General features: G+C 34.2%; 2 protein-coding genes across 3 annotated transcripts; both read right to left on the reverse strand.

Annotated features, from left to right (window-relative positions):
* Nucleotides 1–1,423: 1,423 nt before the first annotated feature.
* Nucleotides 1,424–6,534, reverse strand: LOC132283710 (serine/arginine-rich splicing factor SR45a-like). 2 transcript variants are annotated; one of them, XM_059785711.1, is made up of 7 exons: nt 6,406–6,534; nt 5,178–5,204; nt 4,980–5,063; nt 4,695–4,806; nt 3,427–3,576; nt 2,502–2,565; nt 1,424–1,776 (listed from the first exon to the last, which is right to left on the reverse strand). In XM_059785711.1, the coding sequence occupies exons 2-7, from the start codon at nt 5,198–5,200 to the stop codon at nt 1,586–1,588; spliced, it is 624 nt and encodes a 207-aa protein (XP_059641694.1). In that variant the 5' UTR covers nt 5,201–5,204; nt 6,406–6,534; the 3' UTR covers nt 1,424–1,585. The 2 variants fall into 2 exon arrangements, with proteins under 2 accessions (XP_059641694.1, XP_059641695.1); XM_059785712.1 differs by having other exon boundaries at nt 5,178–5,200; nt 6,406–6,507.
* Nucleotides 6,535–8,563: 2,029 nt separating this feature from the next.
* Nucleotides 8,564–18,388, reverse strand: LOC132280770 (beta-adaptin-like protein B). Its single transcript, XM_059782506.1, has 15 exons — nt 18,222–18,388; nt 16,069–16,266; nt 14,246–14,359; nt 13,828–14,078; nt 12,738–12,873; nt 12,417–12,596; nt 12,210–12,302; nt 11,914–12,125; nt 11,711–11,774; nt 11,442–11,621; nt 11,097–11,189; nt 10,230–10,648; nt 9,749–9,938; nt 9,468–9,671; nt 8,564–9,118 (listed from the first exon to the last, which is right to left on the reverse strand). Exons 1-15 carry the CDS (start codon nt 18,306–18,308, stop codon nt 8,816–8,818), a joined length of 2,724 nt encoding a protein of 907 aa, XP_059638489.1. The 5' UTR covers nt 18,309–18,388; the 3' UTR covers nt 8,564–8,815.
* Between the last annotated feature and the right edge of the window lie 679 nt (nt 18,389–19,067).

Genomic DNA, 19,067 nt, shown 5'->3' on the forward strand with positions numbered 1-19,067 from the left:
ATCCCAAACAGTATTATTGCCTATTCGTCTCTAATTTTTTGTTTTTTATTTTTTATTTTTAATTCGTTTATCTTAATCTAATAATTAGTTTTACCTAGGAAATATTATGAAGTCTTATTTTAAATATAAATAATAGAAATGAATATAAACAATTATATATCTATCATTTTATTTCAAAAGGGTAGTTTTGGTATGCATAATCATTTTCTTTTCACTTTCATGTTATTCAAACTAACAAACTAATATTTTTTTATAATTTTTTTGAATAAATTTTCATACTAACCAAATGCGCGCTAGAAATTTTTTTTTTTTTCATTCACTTTCTATTTCTTTTCTTTTCTAGCTTATTTCTATCTAACCGAACGGAGCCTAGGGTCTGTTTGGTTAGCTAGAAAATGATGATGGAAAGTGAAAGAAAAGAAACTGAAAGAAAAGAAAATTAATTTTCTATTATGCATTTGGTTAGCAAGAATATTTTTGAAGAAACTTGTAAAAAAATATTGTTTAATTAGTTTGGATAGCAAGAGAGTGAAAGGAAAATGATTTTTCATGTCAAAATTACCCTGATGAATTTAATAGTAAAATAATAATAATAATATATATATAATTAAATAGTAATAATAGTAGTAAAATAATATATACAATTAAATTACCCTTATGAATTTAATAATAATAAAAATAATATATACAATTGGATTTATAAATAAATATACATGTTCCACATGCGTACTTAGTATTTGTCTTTATCTATTAGATTAATTTACTTTGTTTTGTATGTGTAGTGAAGAATTTTAATTTGAAGAGTAAGAGAGTTGTAACCAAATTAGGAATATTAATTTGTATAAGAAAACTCTCCTTTTGTTTTCTGAAAATTTTTCTTTTCACGCTAACCAAACCACAAAATTTTTTATAAATTTTCTATTTCTTTTCCCTTCTCGCCAGAGAGGTTGGGCCACTGGCCCATCTCACGAGGACAGCACAAACTGGGCTCAAGCCTGCTACATTGCTACATATACAATGTGCCGAGTAGCTAGTGCTGGCGAATATTTCCTCCCCTTCCAAAATAATAAGTGATGGTTCAAGTATTACATGGTCCGTGGCCAATCACAAATCGACAAAAAAAAATATAACTCACACTTTTGCTTGCTTGTTAATGTAAGCGTGTGAGAGAGTGTTTCTTGACAAACTGAAAATTTAAAATTTTAATTTAATTAAAATGCATACTGGTATTATTTGAAACTAAATAATGTAACCCCCTTCTATTCTCACAAAAACTGAACTAAGCAAACCCTTAAAATTTTTCTACAGGCAATACTGGTGCTACCAATCAAAGACAAATAACAAAACAATAGGATAACAATGCATGAGAGCTGGAATTTGAGAGCAGCCTAGTTTGACACCACACAACTAATAAGACTCTCCAAAACAGAAGACAGAAGCATCTCATAAGAATATAGGTTTCAAGTTAAATAGAGATACAAATAGCAATGGGGGATGAAGGTGACAAGGATCCCACACTTTGAAAGGAAAAACCAATTAAATTTAGTGAACATGTATATACTAGGGATACAGACTCGCAATTGAATTAGTATGCTCTTCGGTAGCCACTACCATCAGCTGATAATGAACGGTCCCTGCGCCTCTTATGTGAATCAGAATGGCTCTCTGTCCTCCTTCCATATGGGGAGCGTGATCTTCCTCGCCGATCCCTTGAATAGGGATCTCTGTCATATCGGCGACGAGGTGAGTAACTACGAGACCGTCTCCGAACATTTCCTGCATAAACACATACACAGACACAAAAGTAATAAAACCAAAAAAAAAACAGGAGATAAAACAGGAAGGATTCATGAATCATCAGTCTCCAAAAATATGCAGTCTACACAGCACTAAACCTCGTACTTGTCCACAATCCAAAATATTGCATCAGCTAAAAAATTTGGAACATCCACAACATTGCAGTATCGCACGGAATGGAAGAAAAGGTTATGGGGATATGAGATGGTCAAGCAGCTGCTGGTGAGCAAACTAGGAAATATTTCTCAGAATCTTGCAGAATCATCTCAAAAGTCAGAGATCTAATGATCCAATCGAGTGAATCAAAGGACTTTAAACAAATTGATGTTGGAAAATGGTTTCATATTAATTACCAATTCAAAAGAAACATAAATTAAATCAGAGGAGTTCAAACTCAGTGATGTTGATTAAAGTTTCTCATTCTATTGCTCATTAGTATCGATAAACTACAGGCTTTTCTTGACCGGATCTTGTCTAACTGAAATTGATGACATGTTAGACCATTGTAATTTACAGGTCACAGGTCTAGAGCAAATCATGGCCCAAACAGAAATTAATGGATAATACTACATTTTCTAAACGTTTCAAACTGGAGTTCAGGTACATAGACTGTTCAAATAATTCAGCCATGATGCCAATTAAACATATCAAATTTCAGTTTATGAAACATATACACCATATAAATGCATGAATATTGCATGTACCTTGTCTATCTCTCAAACCATGATACCTTCCAGGAGTAGGTGTCCTCCCACGCTTCCTTTTTGCCTGCAAATGGAGACAAAAAGCAAGATAACATCACGGAAAATAAATAAGACAGCTATTTTACTCACAGGAATGATGCTGCCTAACACATACTGCTCTTTAGAAAATTAAAACAATAACAAATTTCCAGAAATTGGAAGGAAATCGCCCCCTCCCCAGGATTATGGTCATGATAAAGCACACAAAGATACTCCATGGATTATTTCCATCTTTTTAAGTCGTCCCCAAAGAACTGAAAACGAGCATGTTTACTGACTTTAGGGTTGCCGTAATATAAACTGGAAAAATTAAAGCCATGTTACGTTTTTCTACTAATGAAGACATAGAACAACCATGTCAAATAGCCCCACACCCAATATATATATATATATATATCAATCATACAAAGACTACCTTGAATTTATTTAAAGTTATGAGTAACTTAAGTAAGACACACACCAATTGAATGTTCAGAGTATTGAAGAAGACCAGAACAAACTGAAGCCATGAGATTCTTTAAATCAACATGCCTCCAGGGCTTCTCAAAATATAGAAGAAAATAAATGATATAACCATGGCATACTGTTACTATCAAAGAAAGGTATTAAGGGCGTACAACCCTCTGCAAATTAGTCGAATTTGAATCGGTGAGTTTGAAATGTCGATGCAGAGCTCAAGTCGTGAAGGGGTAGGTTCAACTGTTTAGACTTTAGACCTTAGTGTATTCGGTGGAGCTACAGAGAATCACAGACCAGACCTGCTGCCAAAATTTATCAGGCAACATTTCTGAAGATGAGCAGAATCAACCTAATAAAAAGTTGACTGTGAATAATTATTCTGATTAAACAGTATATTATTCCCAGCCATTGAAAAGAAAATAATTACCTTTTCCACAGAAATTAATCGACCTTCCAGCACAGAACGATGGAGATACTTAATACAACGTTCTGCATCCTCATTTGTTTCCATGGTGACAAAACCAAATCCACGAGATTCTTTAGTGTGAGGATCTGAAACTAGATGGCACTCAAGAACCTGAAAACAAAATTGACATCTGCAAACAATCAATGGAAGAATACCAAAGATGGTTACTTTCTCATGAATTTGGTTAAACAGAAGAGTAGACCAGAGTTTAAAGTGAGTTATTCACATAGTCTAAAAGTTCATCCAAGTCCAATGCTATCATATGAAGAAGGTCATAATTCTTCACAAAAGATACAAGCACATTCTGATATAAGGATACAACTACAGATTGATGATTAGCTGTACCTATTGCCATCCACATTCAATGTTACATCATGCCGATAAGCACTTAATTTGGATTTTCATCCTCAAAAAAAAGCTGGACATTAATCATTAAAATATCCAGTAAATAACATATGCACACAACCAATACCTCTCCTATAAGGAGTGATGAGGAAGAAATAGAGCCTTCAACTTCCAGTTACCAAATACTAATAAGATGAATACTGAGGAACACATTGAAACCTCTCACTTCCAAATAGTTTTTCATTCATCATACATTAGAAGAATTACTTTCCTAACCTCTGTTGCCATGAGAATCTCACCATTTTAGCGAGCACATGTATGATCCAACGAGCGTAACAGGAGGTTGTTTCTGAACAGCTAACTAAATCCCCTGTTAACTTCTTGTTGACGATTACCCTATTATAACAGTTCTCCTACCAGCCCATATGGGCTAGCTCAACTGGTAAGGCCCGGTTTGAAACTCACCAAAGGTGAGGCCTGTAATTAAATGATGCTCATGGTTTGCGAGTGCATCAAGAGTTTGCAAACCATCCAAGGGTCCAAAGTGGCAAGTGGGTGGGTTAATTCTTCGCTCCTTGCCCCTCCAAAAAAAAAAGAAGGTTCTCCTATCATATACAAATACATTGTTTCAACATTCCTTTTTCTCATTTCCTATTTGAACTTCTATACACATATATAATTTCCTTCGGTTTGGGATACATTTAGTAGTGTAATCACACAACAAAGGCAAAATCTATATATCAAAAATACCACAATCAAGCTCAACTATGATCATTCTCAATCAGCATTACAAGCACTTGACAACATATATTTCTTAAGGTTGGTTAAAGAGAAATTCTGTATGACATATGGAAATTATAAAACAAAATTGAAAAGGTTCATACCTTTCCTTCACTGCTAAAGAACTTCTCAAGATCGCTGGTAGAAACCCTAGTAGATAAACCCGTTACATAAAGATTATTCCCAGGATTAACTACATCAACGGAATCTTGGCTCCTGGAGCAATACAAACTGTCATATGAAAGAAAATTTCTGGCAAAGAATAAACATACTTAATAATGTATACTCACTATGTATAAGTGTGTGCGCGACTAGAAATTACTCAAGCAGGAATTTAATCGAATGGAATGACTACTAAACTGCAACTTCCACTGTCATTATTACCATACCTGGAACGACTCCTCCTAGACCTTGACAATGATCTTGAGCGATGGCCCCTACCAGGTGACCTGGAGTTGTTCGGTGAAGCAGACCTAAAAGCATATTAACAGGGAAAATATCCATAAGATATTTATAACTGACAATAACATGGCTCTAAATTTAAATGGACAAAGTTGTAAATGGAAAGCCCAATAAAGGGACCTCACCTTCTTTCTCTTGAGTATGTCATCTACCTAAACACAAGTATCAATAAATTAAATGCACAAATATTCACGAATAAACGCAACAAATACCACAGCAGAGATATATATATATATATATATATATATATATATATATAGTGTTTATACACACACACACAGGTATTTTATGAACACTTCTAATATAGACTCATTTCGAATGGTGTGGTAAGTCGAGCAAAAATTAAGTAATTTTGATTTTGAAATGATATGAGAAACTGAAGTGTCACTTAATTTGAGATGTGAATTCCTAATATCATTGCCAATAAAACCAACTCCAAAACTAATAATTTCTTTTGGCATACAAAATGCACCTTTCCAAGAAATAATAATTTAATCCAATTTAGCATAAATATATCATTTTTCGTGATACTGAAATGGAACAAATACAATTTAGAGGGGTGGGAAAACACAACAAAAAAATTAGAAAGAGGCAAAAACAATCGAACATATCTCGATAAGCAGCTTGAAAATCATATATTAGTCAATTCAGAAGAACAAAATAGCAGCTATTCTTTGTTATAAATTATTGCAGGGAAAAAGAAAAAAAAAAAAAAAAAAAACTACTTTGAAACATTTTTTATATCAAAGCTACATGGAGACTCTTTGAAAAAAATTATCCAAGCTTTAAAAAGTTTCATATATGGACGCTCAGACATTAAAAATAATTTTTTTTGATTTAAGCTCGAAAATAAACAATATTTGAAGGTAGAAAATGCATGAAAAAGAAAAAAAAAAGAACTACTTTGAAACATTTTTTATATCAAAGCTACATGAAGACTCTTGACAAAAATTATTGAAGCTTTAAAAAGTTTTTCATGGACGCTCGGACATTAAAAATAAAAAATAAATTAAACCAAATAAAAATTCAAACAAACGCAGCCAAAACAAAATTTGATTTAAGCTCTAAAATAAACAATATTTGAAGGTAGAAAATGCATGAAAAAAAAAATATATCAAGTAGTAATTACTTCTGGATTGAAAGAAGATTGTTTTTATTGAACAATTTTGAGTTTTATCAGAAATGAATATTTAATAACATAGATCTATTCTACTAATCAAACAAAATCGAACAAAAAACAGAAAATTTCATGGAAGATGTCTCAAGTATAGATTGGTATACGTGTATATATATATGTGTGTGTGTGTGTGTGCGCGCATGCATATTAAGAATACGCAGTGGATCGAAGCTTACTTTGCCTTTGATTGGAGTAGTAAGAAGCCCTAGGTAACGATTTCAAAATTAACGGAGAGTGCGAGAGTGATATTGTATGCACTATAGACTCGAATTGGATGCGATGAGAAATTGCACGGTATCTCGTGAGTGCACTGGGGCCCACTACTTTTTCTTCGGCCGGAATTTGATGGTGGAAAGTGAAGAAAAAAAAGTGATGGAAAGAAAAAGAAAATTTAGTTTTTATTATATTTTTTTATTAATATAATTTTTTTTTGAAAATATTGTTTTTTAGAATAAAAGAAGAATGAAAAAATAATAATTTTATATACCAAAATTGTCTTTACTAATTCAATATAAAGTAATATACATAGTATAAATTATATATATATATATATATATATATATATATATGTATTTTGCAGATGTCTCCGTAACTTGATTAGGACTCTACTACTATATTAGATTAATTCCCTTCTTTTGTGAGTGTGGAGAAAAGTCATAATTTAAAAAATCACAAAGTTACAGTTTAATAACATAATTTTAATACATCGATTAAGAAAAGGAACAACAATAAACAACTAATAAGGGCATAATAGGAAATCAAAATATAATGATACAATTTTTTAGGAAAAATTATAATTTTCTTGTGTTTTTTGGAGGTAACATTTTTGGAAAAATCAATGAGTTGAGATAATATTATTTTTCTGAATTTTTTTTTTTTTTTTTCACACTAGCCAAATTATTAAAATATTTAAAAATTTCCTATTTGTTTTACTTTCTTGCTTAGTTCAAGTTAGCCAAACTAACCCTTCCTTTCTTTCCCTCACCAAAACTGAAATCAACTTAGCGTGGGAGAGGAATAAGATGCCCTACCCATTTTAAGATTATTCAAAATTCTCTCAAACCAACTAAGGTAAATTGTATTTTTAATTTAAACTTAAAGTTTAGTCAATATCCACGTCAGTAAAATGTTTGACAGAGGGAAAAAGAGAAAAATGTAAGACCCACAAAAAGTAATGAAAAAGTAAAAAACGTATTCCAAAAAGAGTAATGATAAGGAGATCAAAAATAAATTCCATAATTAACATCGAATTTGACTTAATTGGTTATACTTATCATTGTTAAACAATTATTTTTTAAAAATTATTTAAGTAGATGAAATAAACAAAAACACGTCAGATTCAGGATTTAATCGGGAAATCATTCGGTGACCTTATCATTTTCCTTCCAAAAATTACATGAGTAATAAGGGGTGGAGTCTGTCATCTACTCCCCACTCACACTAATATCATTATTAAATGTGCCCAATGTGTCAACATCGGTTACTCAACAGATTTGTTACTCAGTATCAAGGTGTTTATTATTTTACGTGTCAATGTTGTTATTTTGTTATTATATGTAAACACATCGTTATTCAATTTTTGATCTAGTATCACGCCAAGTCTCCGGATTGAGTAGGTAATTTGATTACGTAATAAACATTGCGAATTCGAGTGGAAGACAATGTTAATAGTGTCCCGGCTGAAATTAGTATATGAATTGGGGTGGCTTAAGCTTTTGAACAGCTATTAAATTACATACTAGTGTGAACACACGACCATAAGGTGCATAACCATCCAAATATATGAGCTGCCAAAAAAAAAAAAAAAAAATTTAATATGATCTTCCGGAAATATGGGAACTCGCAACGGTTTATACAAATCGTTTTCCCCATCAAATATTATTGAAGTTAAAAATTACATTTGAGAGAATAGAATGAACCAAATATCAATTCACATACCAATTTCATCCTAACAATCATATTTAGCTTGCAAACAAAATCTTAATCATATACTCATGGATGTAGAGCTTACCATACTTTTTTAAGTAGATCCCATTCATCTAGGGACCTACATGAATTTAATCACAAACGAAATGACAAACCATAATGGATTGACCACAACTAGTTGGGTTCAGAATCTCAAATAGATAGCCAACTGAGGACCTGTTGTTTTAACAATGACGATACAGAACACATGCATTAACAGATGTCATATAAAAGTGATATCAAAGTTAGAACACTATTGGTGATCATGGATGTAAAAGGAATGGAATTGAAATCTCGAGACCTAAACACAAAGCATATGTACAGATCCACATCCATTGTAATAAGCAGTTAAGACTACAAAATGGGAAGTTTGTGCAACAAAATCTCAATTTTATCAAAATTAAATTCAATCACAAAAACTCATTTTTATCAATACAATTCAATCACAGGCCTGGACAGGTATTAAATGGACTAGAAGCGGGAAAAACCAACCAGATTTTGAGTATCCTAAATATTATACAGCTGCAAATATCAGCCCCAACCCCAAAACCCAAAGGAAAAATGTAAACAAAAAGAAATTGAGAAATGAAAAGTGTAGGGGAAAAAGGACGGGAAATATAATCAACTACTCTTGAGGAGAATCTCAAGGGCTTCAAAGAAATGAGGGGCCATTTCCGGGTTTGGAGTTTTGATCGCACATTTGAGCCCAGGGTTTTCAACAACTGCTGTGAGCTCAATCAAGAAGGGGATTCCTCGAGGGATCTTAGCAGAAAGATACAACACGTCCTGATTTGCGTTCTTACGCTTGGCGATGAAGAACATATTTGATGCAGCCAGCTGGTCTAAGGTTGTTTCCACACTATTCAACACAATACTGGGAAAGTCCTTAGAAACCTCATTTGAATCAGGTAAGGACTTCCATGTCTGCAATTTGAGAGAAATGTAAAAGAATTACAATCCATTTGCTACAATCAAACTACATAATGGAACATCTCTGCCTAAATGATGGCAGAATACTTTGTTCTCCCAGATAGAGCATGATTTGTGTTCATAAACTCCAGCCAAAATGAAGCAAATGATATCTTCACACATATTGGATATTTCCTGAGTTGTCCAATATTCTAAAATATTTTTTCCCAGAAGGCACTGCTTCAGAATTTTTCCATACCGACGGTCAATATAATAAAGAGGAAGACTGGAGCAATCATCATGAGTTCATCAACCGAGGCACATGATGCCATTGAAAATTTAGATCTAACAATATATTATTTACCTCAAGAAAGGAAGAACGTTCCATTCTACCATCCTCAGTGAAGAATGCCAGCAATGAGAACTTATCATTGAAGTACCACACAGGCTGTTGATTATTTTTCACAGCAACCTGCAAAAGTGTGCTCGGAGGACCAGGAGCTATATTCTGGAACAAAACCATCGGCAGAAGAGTCCTTGCTGATGTCCCAGGTAGCAATTGTGGGACCTGATTAACAATAAAACATCAATTTAGAACTCAACCTTGTAAAAATCTGTTCCATGATTAATGTAAGCAATACCTACTTGAAGTGGTCCAGCAGCAGCAAGACCAAATGTATTCTTGTTGAACTGAATCATAAACCCATCAAGGGGAGTCTGTGAGTTGTTCTCAAACAATAAACTGTAAAATATTTGACCATCTCTTCGTATCAGCTGTGCACTGATTTGAAACCCTTGACCAGTTGATGCCGGTAACAGAATGGGTAAAGGTGGGCTGCAATCAAAGCCAGAAATCTAAGAGTTGTGCATTCATAGGTGCACGAACAAACACTGAGTTTTCAGAAAGCACATCCTACCAAGTTCTAAAAACTCAAAACCATTGATGAAAACTAGAAAGTTATCATTAGTAGTACAGATAATTCCCCGGTATGGAATACCCATTAAAACAATTCCAAAAAATTCAACATTTGAATTTCTAACTTGAATTGCAAAAAAATTCCATATCTGATCACTATGCATCACAACAATCTATTATAAAAATAATTATGAATTCCACCTTACTTACCCAACAGGTGCTGCAGGCTGATCTGAAGATACAATAGCATTATTCTCATTGTTGCTATTATCCAGGCCTATAAGATCACCGAGTAAATCTGGCACAGGAGCCGGAGCTGCAGGTGCAACTGGTGCAGGTGCTGGTTGCCTTGCTGCGGCATACGGACTTGACGTAGCAGGTGGTGATGCACCACTATCAAGTGCATGGGAAGGTGTATCAGAATACCCAGTTTCACTCCCATCAGGATAGTCATCTTCTTCTGTTTTCTGGGCAGTCTTTACACGGGTCACAAATGCATCCGGAGGTTTGTGATACACAGAGGCCAAAGTAGCTATATTTGCAAGAAGCTCATCAAGTAGAGAAGGATCGAGTTGGTTTGAATCGTCAGCGATCACGGGCTTCTCAGCTAACACGACATCTTTAGCTGCCTGAGAAGGAGAGGGAAGGAAAAAAAAGTACATAATGAATTAACAATTGTATATGGCTCTAACATTGCCCATTTCAATGCACAGTTGCACCAGGAGTCCAGATTGACAATTAAAACTACAACTGGCACATCTCTACTCTCACACAAATTTGGAAGTGGCTTTGTTCACGGAGAAAACTTTCAGAACGGCACAAGCAAAAGTTCAACTACGATTCATGAAGGTAAGAAGACGCTTAAACCAAAGAGAATGAGATGAGGTTTTATATGCCTTCTGCAAAGGTGGCCCTAGAAGTTGTGCAAGCATGACATATGACAAGGACTCCAAAAGAAAATCTTATGGCATCATACCCCAGTAAGCATTTCTAGTATTAGTGTAGCAGTGGTAACCATACAGGGCATTAAAGAATGGGTAGAAAGAGATACTACAATTGATTTTACGTAATACACACCTCAGGATCAGTTGATAGAAGACGCCAATATATGTAGGCCCGATCACGCAAATCAGGATTGTCAGTTTCCACAGTGGCATTATTCAACACGACCTAAAAGAGGATGATACATTATAAGAATCAACTTGAAAACATGCAAATCAAAATTTCTAAGCCAAGTTAACTACTAGCCATTGAGATTATAGTGCTCTGACCAAATCAGAGCCAAAGGGCGCAAGCAGTATTTCAAAAGGCCAATTTTGATTTCAAAGGCAATGGAGGGAAGGGGGAATGGGGACATCTTTGATTTTTAAAAAATAAAATAAATGAGAATCTGATAAACACAATCAAACTCAAAGCACGTGCCTGAATCATCTGCTGTGGGCCTTCAGTTGGCTTCTTAAGAAAGAGTTTGACTGTTGCTGTCAGCAACTGCAACTGGACTAGTGCAGGTTCCTCAGGAAAACTCTCCAAAAAGCTTTCAAGGAGCTCATCAGCATTGTCAATTCTTTCCGCATATTCACCAATTATCCAGATCATTGATGCCTGTGAAAAGAAATAAGAACTTGTGGAATGGGAATTGTGGGAAACACAAGCAATCATAAGGCCAAAGCCTTGCAATTGTTTCAAAGTACCTTTGCCTCAGGCTCATCTAAAGTGTCCAAGCTCTCACAAAGCGTAGCAATGATGGACTCATAGCTGCGAATCAAGAACAAGTTTGGAAAGACATGAATCACTCCGCGACAATGTCAAAGCAATAATATGGCCACTAAAAGAACAAAAAAAAAAAAAAAAAAAACAAAACAAAACAAAACAAAACAGTGGACAAAAGATTTACGTGTTAGGATATCTCCTAAAAATGTCTTTGATGACTATAATAGCTTCTTGGACAACATAGTTTACTTTAATCTTGATAAGCTCAAGCAAAACACTAATGCACCGCTCAGCTGCTCTCTCTAATTTGATGGCACAGCGCCCAATTGCACGGACAGCCTTTCTCACAAAATCTACATCTACTTCGGTAGCATACTCTTTGAACTCCAACAAAACCTGCAAACCACATCAAAGGAATATAATAACCAAACCAAATCTGAGAGAGAATAAGATGAACAAGTCATATCAAAATTTGCTTACTTGGTCTATATTTCGGTCTGAAGCAAGCTTTATCATGATCTCTAACTTTTCCATCTTCACATAAATAGGGTCATTGTACTTGCAGAAAAAAACCTAGCAACAGAAAATGACTTCAACAGCTACACCCGCATTACATGAAATATTACTACAAGAAGAAAAAAGTGAACCTAAAAAACAGTTTCTGCAGCTACATCAAGCATAAATCACCTTTATTTCATGGGCAAGGATTGTTGGGCGCCTTTGTACAATAAGGTTGATGTTCCGCAATGCAACATATTGAATCTCAGGTTCTGCGGAAAGTAAAGTCACAAGAGGAGGAGCCATTTTCTTGCAAAGATTTCGAACCACATCGGTACTGGTGATGAGTTCCATTTGTTGGAGGATCATCTGCAAGACAAGAACAAAAAAGTCGATAAAGAAATAAAAAGTGGAAAAGATTTTTAATAATGAATATTCACCAATAAATGATAAGTGAGGAATTACTAATGGCATTAATCAACCAAGTTAATCAAAAGAAACGAATGTCACCTTAACAGCTGAAAGCACAACTGCACAATTTGCATGCTGTAGTCTTGGAGTAACACGCTCCACTATATTTTCAGCTTCACGAGCATCTGCTGCCTTATACTTGGAAAGAGAATCCAATATGAAAACTTGACCCCACCTGAACTCGTTCATAATTAGCATTCAATTAGCAAAGCAGAAGGTTATTATTGACAAGGTCTTACAATTTGAACTCATGACCACAATAAAGGGATTAAACCAATCATTATTTTCAAGGATAACATGTAGGTTTAGTAAAATTTACATTGCAATAGTGGTAGACAATAAAGCTAGGATCAGCCACAAACCCATTGTGAGCATTGTTTCTAATGAATACAACAGACCATCTAATTACTGATATAATCCAGGCGAGTTAGACCTATTCCTATCCCAAAGTGATTTCTTTCCTTATTCAATTGTCATCCCTTGTGTAGTTAACAGCAACCTCAAGTTAATGGCACAGGAATGTTCAAGAGAGACATTCCTTCAACTCGAGAACAAGAGAACTGAGAACGGGGAAAATCGAACAGAGAACAGATCTCATTTAGAACATCACTCCAGATCTTATTATGAAAAGTTGCCGGTTTGAACCATATTAAAAGAAAACAGCTAAAGTTGCATAACAATAGCTCCAAGACCACAAAATATCTACATTATGTACTTCATACAAATGAGCAACAAAAAAATTATTTTAACCAACCTGCCCTATCTGAATTTGAAAAAGTAACAAATATTCCATTAAGAGGGGAAAAAAAACTGAGACATACACAAAAAATGGCACCCTACCAATTGTGAAAACAAAAGCAATTTCTAGATTACCAATACCCAAACATGTCAGCTGAAGTAAAACTTGGGGTCTGCAAAGACCAACACAAAGCACTTTGACATGGAATATCTACAAACAGTGAAGTAGAGTAAATAAGATAGCATCTCTTTAGCCTTTATCCAGATTCGCTAATAGAACAACTAATTAAACAAATAACACTGACTGGAAAGCAATATATTAAAACGTCAAACTATAGCAAATATTCTCAAATTACCAAGAAGCTAACATATTTTGGAATCATAAACTCACTCTGTGCATTCATTTAGAGCAGTAAGGAGCTTTGCAAGTGTGTTGCTAGTGATCTCAAAAATGGGTTTGCTACTGTTATCCTGAATCTCTGCAAGAGCTGCCACAGCATTTGCTACAACCATGGGATTATTATCAGATATCAAATCCTTGAGAGCTTCCAGAAACCCCCTATCCTCAACTAGCTCAGCATTTATGTCATAAAGTTTAGCAACACATATAGCTGCCGTCTTACGAACATATGGATCATCATCCTGACAAAAAATTAAAGAAAAAGATATCGTGATTGATGAGATAATAAAGTTTCACAAGACATTAGTTCTAATATATGGACAACATGTGCAATTGTGTAATTGAAGATAGTGTAATAGTAAAACTTAATACCAATCATAACAAGGGAAAAAAATGATAAAAAGCAGACCTTGAGACACCTCTGAAGGGGATCGCATAGATATTCTGTAATTTTATCAACACGAATGCATCCCATTGTGCGTACAGCCAAAGCACGAATCAAGGGATTTGGATCCTGTGAATCCTGCAAAAAAAAAAAAAAAAAAATTTGCTCAAATCTTTAAAATACCACTGAAAGACTCAAAGAAGTCAATTCAGCAATGTGAAAAAAAAAAAAAAAAAAAAAAAAAACCAATAAATCAACATATTCAAAGACATTTGGTCTTGAAAAAAAAAACATTACAAAAAACATAACTTTGTTCCTTAAAATAATAACCAGGCATCTCTTATTCATGCATAATCCAACCATAAAACCTAAGGAATAAAAGAAATTCATTCAAAAAACGGAGGTGGCCAAGATTACATAACTGTCCCTTACAAAAAGAAAATAAAAGAAGAAAATGAGTCAAAAAATAATTTTGATATTACAAATTTGTTCAAAATATAGCTAAGCCCCTAAAACCCGCCCCATTTATCCGCACTCAAGTCCCAAAAATGGATCCTTCTGTATGTTTTCCGTACAGAGGTAATTTGGTCCGTAGTGAAGGCCATAATGGTCACAAATCACAATATGGCAAACTTATGAGCATGTGAGGTGCACATGACCATTTTCCATCCATTTTCTAGAATTTTGAAGGGTTTTACATGAGTGTAGGGAATTATTTGCCAAGTTGATAATCACTTAGCGTTATTTGCAAATGCAAGAAAGTTCAAGAGGCTTTTTTGCATTTTACCCTAATAATAACAATTCCGATCCGTAGTTTAAGCCATAATTAGAAATTCACTTGTCTAGTTTTCCACAATTTGTTATTGGTTTACACTTCTTCCAAGTCCTTAAATCACATCAACATATCGAATTGGTATTTTTTTTTGTAATGTTTCTCACATTATATCCCTATTGATCCTATAAAGCATAAGTTGTTTTTATTTTTTTATTTTTTATTTGTTTTTATTTTTTTATTTGCTTGAGATGTAAAATAACTTTATAGGTGGATTTCCCTGACACAAACCAAATTAAGTTTCGATATCGTTGTCTCATGTCTTAATCTTTGCTACATCGAACTCTTAAGATTTTATTTTATGACTCAAATGTCTAAAACTACAAAAGTTGCTGCTATATTAAATAACAACTTTAAGCTTACAAATAGCTACTAGAGTGCTTCTTACTCTGTTTATCAACTGCATTCTTAGAATTTAAAATCTTGTAAAACAAATTAATCAACCAAACTACTGAGTCATCATAACCCAAAAGTTTTTAAATGTTTCAATAAAATTCCACCAACAATAAATGTCTCAAGCCTCTAATGCATAACTAAAAGAACACATTAATAACTGACACTAATCATGTGCAGACTAAAGAACATAAAGTTTCCACACTTTGGGGTGGAGGATCCTCTAACCCCACAACAGGAATATGGCCATGTCACATAAATAGACCAGGATGGTTTTCTTTATTTTAAAAAGTGGCAACTTATATAAATATAAAAAGAAAGACCAACATAATCTCTCCCTAGGAAATATGCATATTCATTGTTTAGGAGGTTTCTTCAAGTATACAGGTATAAAATATTACATGGTAAGAAATTGCCTTTTTAGAGCAACTGTCGGATGAGCACTAAGGAAGCAGTTGTTTGGTCAGTCAAGGAAATGAATAGTGATATAAAAAGTTAACTACAACATACATTCAACAGAAAAAGTCACTGACAAAACCATCTATATTAGCATTATTTTCTAAAAGACCGTCACATTGTTAAAATGCAAGAGAACAAAATTATACCACATCATGGTTCTAACCTTCACAAATGTATTTACTGCAAGTATAGCTAGGTCAGGTTGGCTTTTAGCATAATTTATGAGATATAGATAAACAAGCTTTTTGAGCTCCAAATTTTCTGTTTGCATGCAGTTAACAACGTCTGTGAACAGTGATGAAACATCCTTGCCGACAGTCATTGCAGCAATGACCTTTTTTACAGCATCTTTTCTCTTATCCTGCATGACATAGAAAAGAAGAACAGGTATCACATAATTACTCAGAAAGTATATAGAAAAGGTTATCATGAGCTCAATTTAACATACTATGCAGTCAGGAGCATCAATTTAAATGGATTTATATTCACTTGCCTGGATTCTTTTTATTTTTATTTTTGTCATTTTAAGTTAAATTTATTGATTAAATGATGGTTAGAATAGAATATTTAAAACACGAATTATTATATTTTATTTTTGGAATTTTAGATTTTTATTGTTGCCGGCTCCCAAAGATTTTTGCCCACGCCTCTCTGTGAGAGAGAGAGCCGGCTCCATAGAATTAGGGAGCCAACTCCCTTGGTCACAGAGCCAACTCCCAAGGTTAGGGAGCGAGCTCAAGCTTAGGTGGAGACTCTAAGGAAGGACTAGGCGGAATACTAGAAAGTGGTGGAAGAGACTCTAATCTAGATTTCCATGGAGGAAAATCTGTGATAGGAGTGGAGTTGAGCAAAGAATTCACTTCAGCTATTCAAAACAGAAAAGAACAGGGGCATGACACAGAATTTTTTTGAATGGGCAGTGTTGAGAAACAAATTGAATCCCTTTGCTTTGAGGGTGGTTTTTGGCAACTTGTGTCCACTGTAGCTATGGTGGGCTACATGTGGGACTAACAGGTTCTTGGACTAAATGTCTCAATCCATATTCTATTTAGTTTGGACTCAGATCAAATCGGATTCCAATCAAAAGTCCCTTGCGCGGAGAAATCTTAAGAAAGACAAGGTCTCCTACCTCAAAAGATAAGGATCGCCCATACCAATCGCTTTCTGAAGATGTTCCTGAGCCACACAAAAGACAGTTGCCATAGCGTCACACCAGAGGTATTCCTAAACCCACCACTGGATGGCGTGTGTGTATTGATTACCAGAAACTCAACTCTGCTACTATAAAAGATCATTTCCCACACCCTTGTTTGGATCCTTCAAGCTCTCACAACTCACCAAATACTTTAAAATGAATGTATAACACCAATATTCAAGCTTAAACAAATGATAAGAGTGGTTGTGTAGCTCAAACCAACAATCTACAACCTCTATAACCTTTTTCTACATAAACTAGGGTTTGAGGACCGAAGAGAGACAACGGCGTCCTCCAAAGTCTGTATACGCTCTCCTAGGCCAGGTGTCGGAACTGGAGCGTCAGGGATGACTGGGTTAGGAGACTGATACCTCAAAAGCTAGTTGTAATGCTCAAACAAACTATTGGTCAATTTAACATATTTTTATCACTCTTGTAAGCTTCATAAAAAAAACCCAATTAGCAATACAGATATTTCTTAGTTTTTGTCCCCTCATTTTTGTCAAGAAATTTCGTACATTTCAGTATCAATCAATTATTCGTGATGCAATGATAAGCGTACTAATAGAGAATGCATATTTGATTGAGAGCAGTTACTTTTATGCAAAATAATACCAAATGTTATCTGGCTCCAATCTACCCTCCCAGCACCCCAATTAAGGTGGGACTGAGTAATGGCCTTCTAGAGACCATTGCTTGAGTGAGGAAACCAAAGGAAGTTTACTTTCTATAATTAAGTAAGGAAACCGCACTGCATATGTATTAGATGGAGAGAGAGAACGAATATTTTGCAGTCAAAGGTCAATCAGCGCAAATCTCAACCACCAAAATCAATCCAGAAATCTTGAAAATGTGGAATGAAATTCAACAGAATATTGCGTCGATCTAAATGATAAATCAAAAACAGAAAAAACAAGAAACAATAGATCTGATACAAACTATGTGAATTAATAGCGAAAACGCGTGAAATCGATAGCGTCAATTAAGCAGATCAAATACACATCCAGAAAATGGTGTGAATCCAAGCTCGAAATATCAAATCAAAATATACGTACGTGCTATATATAAACAGATGCACATATACATACACAGATAATGAAAATAGAGAGAGGGGGATGAACCTTGTACTGAGAATTGAGCTCTTCTTTGAGTTCAGGAATTTCACCCTTCTTGGTGGTGGAGAAGTATTTGGAGTCGTGTCCGCTCATCTCTGACTCGCTGAGTCTACAACTCGGCGGAGCAGTCTGTGTGAGAGAGCAATTGTCGATGAAAGAGAAATGTACCCTTTATACAGAATGCCAAACCAAATAAACGAGCATTTCTATGACCGAACCGTGTTGAGTCACTTGTCCGACCGGTTTACACTATAATCAGACCGGATCGAGAGATTTTACAGGCCCACCCCCCCCCCCCCCCCAAAAAAAAAAAAAATTCTAAAATTTGTTTTATTTTCTTATGAAACCGTGTTGAGTTTGTTTTATATCTAATATTTTCAATGGAATTGTTATCAATTATGTAATATTAATTCGTCAATGGACCATAGAGTACTTATATTTATTTTAAGAATACAAGATATACAAAATAAAGGCAAATTAGAATTCATTGTCATATTTTGGTGATGATGAAAATACTAGATTTATTACCTTCAAAGGTATATATAAATTAGATTTATTTATTTGATAGTTATGTTTACTTATGAACACGGGAGGAAAAAATCATAAACAATTATTTTTATTAAAAAAATATCAATAAGCAAGAGTGTAATACCCCAACCAATGAATTTACCTACCTTTAATTTTAAAATTACTATTACATTCATTTTATTAATACCCTAAGAGATATTTACAATTAAATTATACCTCCCAATTTCAAGATTATTATTACATTTATTTTATTAATACCCTGAGATATACTTAAAATTAAATTGAGTAGCATAATTTCGTAGTGTGAGAATTTGTGGAATTTTA

The sequence above is a fragment of the Cornus florida genome, unplaced genomic scaffold (genome assembly GCF_030987335.1).
Source record: "Cornus florida cultivar Cherokee Brave unplaced genomic scaffold, ASM3098733v1 CherokeeBrave_3.0.0_Hap2_Chr11, whole genome shotgun sequence".
In the NCBI taxonomy this organism is placed as follows: Eukaryota; Viridiplantae; Streptophyta; class Magnoliopsida; order Cornales; family Cornaceae; genus Cornus; species Cornus florida.

What these genes read in the sequence shown, in the direction of transcription:
- LOC132283710 (XM_059785711.1), bottom strand. Translation starts at nt 5,200, where the DNA reads ATGACATACTCAAGAGAAAGAAG. An exon ending in ACATACTCAAGAGAAAGAAG is followed by an intron (nt 5,064 to 5,177) that starts GTGAGGTCCCTT and finishes ATATGCTTTTAG; the next exon opens with GTCTGCTTCACCGAACAACT. An exon ending in TCTAGGAGGAGTCGTTCCAG is followed by an intron (nt 4,807 to 4,979) that starts GTATGGTAATAA and finishes GTATTGCTCCAG; the next exon opens with GAGCCAAGATTCCGTTGATG.
- LOC132280770 (XM_059782506.1), bottom strand. Translation starts at nt 18,308, where the DNA reads ATGAGCGGACACGACTCCAAATACTTCTCCACCACCAAGAAGGGTGAA. An exon ending in TTGTGCTTTCAGCTGTTAAG is followed by an intron (nt 12,597 to 12,737) that starts GTGACATTCGTT and finishes CTTGTCTTGCAG; the next exon opens with ATGATCCTCCAACAAATGGA. An exon ending in TAGATGAGCCTGAGGCAAAG is followed by an intron (nt 11,622 to 11,710) that starts GTACTTTGAAAC and finishes TTCTTTTCACAG; the next exon opens with GCATCAATGATCTGGATAAT.